The sequence below is a fragment of the Myotis davidii genome, unplaced genomic scaffold (genome assembly GCF_000327345.1).
Source record: "Myotis davidii unplaced genomic scaffold, ASM32734v1 scaffold134, whole genome shotgun sequence".
NCBI lineage: Eukaryota > Metazoa > Chordata > Mammalia > Chiroptera > Vespertilionidae > Myotis > Myotis davidii.
In genome coordinates, this window is record NW_006288853.1 from 5,563,565 (window position 1) to 5,570,139 (window position 6,575).

The 6,575-nt window shown below is 35.5% G+C and overlaps 1 protein-coding gene across 3 annotated transcripts in view; it reads right to left on the bottom strand.

The window, feature by feature from the left end:
- Positions 1–6,575, bottom strand: part of P4HA1 (prolyl 4-hydroxylase subunit alpha 1) — a 51,805-nt gene that overhangs the window by 33,193 nt on the left and 12,037 nt on the right. For all 3 annotated transcript variants that reach the window (XM_015562144.1, XM_006760962.2, XM_006760963.2), the window contains 2 exons: positions 3,662–3,858; positions 529–705 (listed from right to left, as the gene is read on the bottom strand). In XM_015562144.1, the coding sequence (XP_015417630.1) occupies positions 529–705; positions 3,662–3,858 (374 nt within the window). The remainder of the gene's footprint in view (positions 1–528; positions 706–3,661; positions 3,859–6,575) is intronic.

Here is a 6,575-nt window from a genome sequence, read left to right on the forward strand (position 1 = left end):
ATGATGTTATTATTTAAAATTAGCCTGATGCTTGTGCCTAACTATATATTTTCAGTAATAATGTGCCTAAAAAGGAATAAAAATACTTTAAATATTCTTTCAGATAAAAATAATAGAAGAATGAAAAAGTTGATTTTTGATTAGTCTCTGAGACTGAAGGGCTCCAAAGTACTTAGAAAACTTTTCAGGAGGATGCTGAAACAAATTTGTTAAGTGTGAAATAAAAATCTCATTTATTATTTTCATAATTGAGTTTAAAATCTATTTCCATATAATGCTATTAAACAATGTCACCCCAATAAACTTAATTTTTAAAAAACCAATTTGCAAGATATATTATTTGTTTTGATAACAAACTAAAGAAAAACTGGTATAAATACAGTTTAGTTAACAACTCCATTATGATGTGGTGATGATATCTAAAACTATCTGTGGGGTTAGTGCCATATCAATGATCTTTCCTGTAATCTTACAAAGGAAAAACTGATACACAGTTATATAAATTAAGAGGGGGAAAAAGTTATTTACCCTTGGTTTTGCTAGATCTTTGACAATTTCAATTTCTGCATCAGAAATAATATCATGGAAGCGAATAATACGAGGCTTGTCCCACTCATCCTCCTGTTTGGCTGGAGCCAAAATAAATTTAGGATTCCGGTTTCCATCATGGTAGCGGCAAAAGAGTTTTTTCTGTCTCCGAGGAGTCTAAACATAAAGTTAAGAAGATGATAAATATATTAGAGTAATAATATTTTTAATGCTTGTTCTTATGCAGATAAGAAACAGTAATCATGCTCATGAATACACAAAGTTATCTGTAGAAGATGACCAAAAAAACCAGTTCTTTACGAATACTTGGCATCAAACAGGACCTTCAGGATTTTTTTTTTTAATATACATTTTTATTGATTTGAGAGAGGAAGGGAGAGGAAGAGAGAGAGAGAGAAACATCAATGATGAGAATCATTGATCAGCTGCCTCTTGCACACTCCCTCCTGGGGATTGAGCCTGCAACCCGGGCGTGTGCCCTTGACTGGAATCAAACCCAGGACCCTTCAGTCTGAGGCCAACACTCTATCCACTGAGTCCAACCAGCTAGGAGAGGACCTTCAGGATTTAAACATTTTTATTAATGATTATTTTCTGGGAGAGAGATGGTAGACCTTAAGAAAAAATGTAGGGTTTTTTTTTACCCTCCTCTCATCAAAATAACGTTCAGTTGTTATAAATATGAAAAATGTTATGGAAATATGAAATAAATTATCAGCATTGCTCTAAACTTCACAAAGTAACTGGACAACATTCTGAAAGAAAAAGTTCCTAAAAGGAGAACAAAGCAAAAACAAAAAACCTTACCAGGTTTCGATAAAAAAAACAAAAAACAAAACAAAAAAACTCTCAGTTAAATGCTTATGGCCAAAAGAATTTTTTTTAAAGGTTGGTTTTTTTAAAAGCCAAGATAAAAATGGGTAGCTCTAAACAAGAGAAAATAAGTTATTAAACTAAGAAATCAGGTGCTTTTATTAGTGGATATTTAAAACAGAGCAGACAACAAAGCAAATAAAAGTTTCTTTCAATCACCTATTAATAATTAAGTTCATGCATTGCTGATTGTTCTCTTGATTAAACAAGTGTGACATATATGAAGTAGGAATAATATTAGTTTTGTTTTAATTATTAACATATTAAAACAAACAATGATTCATGTTTATTCTCCATGTACTTTATTTACCTAAAATAAAATCCAAAGTTTCATATCAAATAAATGTTTTACATAATAATGATATGAACTTATTCTGAGGAAAAGAATGCTCCTTTGATCTTGGGCAGGTTTGGCATGTGTGTGTCACATTAACAAACTGACAAATTAGCAGACTAATGTTTTATACTTAAAAGATCTACTTGGCTCTCTTCTTTAAGAGTTATTAAGAGCAATAAAACACATGTGCTGTCCTACCCTTTTTGGCTCAGTGGATAGAGCGCCAGCCTGCGGACTGAAGGGTCCCAGGTTCGATTCTGGTCAAGGGCACGTACCTCAGTTGCAAGCTCCTCCCTGGCCCAGGCTTGTGCAAGAGGCAACCAATTGATGTGTCTCTTTCATATCAATGTTTCTCTCTGTCTTTCCCTCTCTCTTCTACTCTAAAAATCAATGGAAAAATATTCTTGGGTGAAGATTAAAAAAAATAAAACAAACATGTACTATTTGAAATTTGAATACTTAACTAGATTTTGATGATATAATGGAACCACTGTGAATTCTTTTAGGTGTGATAATGGTATTGTGGTTATTTTTTTTAACAGTCCTTATTTATAAAAGATACTAAAATATTTAGATGTAAATTTTAAAAATGTTTCATGAGTCTAGCAAAGTGTTATAATCCTTGTCTTTACTATTAGCTCTCAAAGAAAGAGTAGACTTGTTCTTCCAGGACTTCATCAACTTAGAACACCCCAAGGTGTCAACAAAAATATCATCGACTTTTTTGCTGTTAGAGGTTATGCTGTCAACAGTAAATCATCAAATATCGAAAGTCATCAATACCAAAACATAAAGCCCCGCCTGAGTTTATCAGTAGTAGAGAAAAAGTTAAACACTATGTATTCAAATGTTTACACTTAAAAATACTTACTTTGAAAATTCACTAAAACACTTCCTCCCTCTTATGCTCACCTTCAACTGAACACTAGTACCTTAAGAGAGGGTTCCATTACCAGTTCATGTTGGGAAGCAATGTATACCATATCCAGAAAGCACAGTAACATAAAAGGGCTCTGAAAAGTACTGAGGCTGAACAAAAACCTATGTTTCCCAGACTTGAATGCTTTTGTTTTTGGCCTATTATCTAGAACCATCCTAAAGTACAATACTCTAAGTTACAAATGCATAAATATAAGTACACAATAAACAAAGGGATATTTATAGATATATTTTATTATTTTAAAGAAAAAATAAAGCCAAAATCTCTTAAAAGTCTTTCTGCATTTTAAATATTTCTGAAATAGACAAATGTTTCACTAAACAATCCCATCAAGGTGGAATAGGAGCAAAACCACAAGAGATTATTGTATAGATGAATGCATTGTTTCAGAGGATAGATTAGGGAGGGATATTATTTCTATTTAAGACTGCTGAAACCTCTTTTGCATTAAGATATAAGAAGCCCTGGCTGATGTGGCTCAGTGGCTGCAGTGTCGTCCCATGCACCAGAAGGTTGTGGATTCAATCCCAAGTCAGGGCACAAACAGGAGGCAACCAATCAATGTATCTCTCTCACATCAATATTTCTCTCTCTTTCTCTCTCTCTCCCCCTTCCTTCTTCTCTAAAACCAAATTTTTTTAAAGATATAAGAAAAAAACTTTATCACTTCCCTTGTATTATCGGATCCTTCACCTTTTAATCTATGAAAAGGGTAATATTACCAAAATTGCATGAATGGTGTATGATTCACAGGCTTTATTTTAAAGCTATTTTATTAGCACTTGGGGCATTTTGTGTGAGCCTCACAATAAGGGGATGTGGCACACTGTAACACTGTATGCAGTAATTCTGATTTTATCACATAGACTTAAATATAAATGAACTTGATTCTCTCCAGAGCTTTGTACAAACACATACACACACACACACATTCACACACACAATTGGCTTTTCCACTTTACCATTTTGATACCCTCCCCACGGCACAGCATTTCGTACTTCTGTCTCTCTGGCAGGTAATCCGCAGCAACCCCTTTTTTCTTCGGCGTGGTTTTCTGATCAGATTGGTCATCTGAAGCAGATTTATTGGCATCTTTTTCTTTAGCCATTATGTACTCAAAATATTTTAAGTTACCATTAGCTCTCTGATGTTCAGGATCTATTAGAAGAGAAAGAGCACACCCATGAATAAGCTTATTGTGCTAACATCAGAATAAAGTAATATAAAACAGAAGGCCATACAATTTACCTTCCAAACCAGTATGCTTCAGAGAGTGAAAGAAGGCACTAGTAAAAATTATTATGCCAAACAACAGGTGTAAACCAGTACTGCCCCAAGTAAAGCAGGACATACAGTCACCCTATACCAAGTTCTGGAGACAAAAGTGGCCTTTTTTTTTTTTTCAAAGTAGCAATTACTGCTTCTACTTTGAGAACTTACTAATTAGCCAAAGGAACTATGTCTGATCATTGTGGTGTCAAATGAATTTTTAAAATTTCTCATTTTTTTCTTTTCAGCAATGGAAAAGATGTTTTCTGACACTGAAATGTAATTACGATGGGGAAGACACTGTGTAAGTTCAAAAGCAACCTTTACCACAGATAAATTATAAATGTAGAACACAGCCTACTTCTGAGGGCTGAGTGGATTTTAGCCCCAAAATTCTAAATGAGACAGAAAACAGAAACTAAAGATGTAATTTTCAAATAAGCCGGAATCCACTAATTACCTCTGAATTGCTAGTCATAATTTTTAGCTACGTCTCGTAGAGGAAAGAGGACTTACTCCACCCATCCAGGAGGAAAAACCACCACCACACACACAAATAAAAGCGGCAGAAGAGTTTGTAGAAACTTCACTTGCGACGTTAGTTGACATATTTAGGAAATCTGGTCTTATTTCTAAAACATTCCTTGTCTTTGAGAAACTGCTCCCAATATATGTTGTGGTATACAACATGAGCCTCATTTTGTAAAAGAAAGGGAAAAGTGTATGTGTGAAGTGGGTATATACAACAAGGAAACAAAGTTTGTAGGTGTCTTTGGGTGATTGGCTTACGGATGACTTCTATATCTTTTTCTATTTTAAAACTTTCCTACAATGAAATATATCCTAAGAAACGAGAAACACCAACCAGAAAGAATGTATGCACCCCTACTGCATAGCAGCACAATTTACAATAGCTAAGATCTGGAAACAGCCCAAGTGCCCATCAGTAGGTGAGTGGATAAAAAAATCTGTGGTACATTTACACCACAGAATACTATGCAGCAGTAAAAAAGAAGAATCTCTTATCCTTTGAGACAGCATAGAGGGACCTGGAGAATATCATGCTAAGTGAAATAAGTCAGTCAAAGAGAGACAAGTATCACATGATCTCACCCGGATGTGGAATCTAAGTAACAAAATAACCTGATGAGTGAGTGGATAAAAAAATCTGTGGTACATTTACACCACAGAATACTATGCAGCAGTAAAAAAGAAGAATCTCTTATCCTTTGAGACAGCATAGAGGGACCTGGAGAATATCATGCTAAGTGAAATAAGTCAGTCAAAGAGAGACAAGTATCACATGATCTCACCCGGATGTGGAATCTAAGTAACAAAATAACCTGATGAATGGAGTGTGGCCAGAGACACAGCAGGGGTGGGCTGGAAGGGATCAATGGGGGCAAAAAGGGAACATATGTAATATTTTCAACAATAAAGAATTATTTTTTTAAAAAAGAAAGAAAAAGCAACTTTCCTACAATGAGTAAAGTTTTTTTAAGTCAAGAGGGGGAAAAAAATCACTAAAAAATACTGGGGGGAAAAAGGGTCCTAGGACCAATATCTCAATTTATTCATTCAACTTAGATATAATAACCTAATTATCAAAAGTTCACTTTCTGATGGCCAATCCTTTTGAACTGTTTCACTCTTCTAACATTTATATTTACCTATTCATAAAAATATTAACTTTTTTAAAGTTTAAAGCTTCATTATATACCAGAGGCCACCAGAATCTATTAGCATACAACTTTACCTCCAGAGATTCTGATTTATAGAAAGCATGGAACAGAGATTTATAGATTCTGGGGTGGAGCTCAAGGAATTTTCATTTCTAATATGCATCCAAGTAGTTCTGAGGCACATGGTCCCTGGATCATACGTAGAGAAACACTACAACTGTGTTCAAAATACTAGTTGTGAAATCCTCATAAGCTATTACATTTTTCTATCATTTTAATATGAAATACAATTAACCAAAAACACCCTTCAAAGGAAACTAGTTAATATTTAATATAGCAACATGGTAAATAAATATTTTTGACTAAATTAGCTAGATTAGGTCCAATTTTGAAATTCCTGAAGAGCACAGAGCAGAGAAACACAGCCACTGTTGTAGTACTACTAGGTGAGAAAAATTGCCATTTAGAGGCTAATCAGAAAGAGGATCAAGTATGTCTGACAGGAAAAACCAAGATGGCGACATAGGTAAACACCGGAGTTAGCTGCCTCGAACAACCACTTCAAAATACAACTAAAAGACACAACGGACATTGCCCAGAACCACAGGAAGACTGGCTGAGGGGAAATTCTTCAACTAGAAGGAAAGAGATCAGCATACGAGACTCAGAGGAGGCGCAGTTCGGAAAATACAAAGGTGCGGAGTTACGTGCTGAGAGGCATGGTGGCTGAGGGCACGGTTGTCATTTTCAATCGGGAGGGAGGCTCAGGCCCTGAGCTCCAGTTCTGGGCGAGCCTCTAGGGACCCAGACTCAAACCAGAGAAGCGGGACTGTCTGGCATCGCTCAGAACCCTAGGACAGCTTTCTCTCCATGGGGCTTGCAGCGATTACTGGGACACTGAGAAGCAGAGCCTCTGAGGGCACG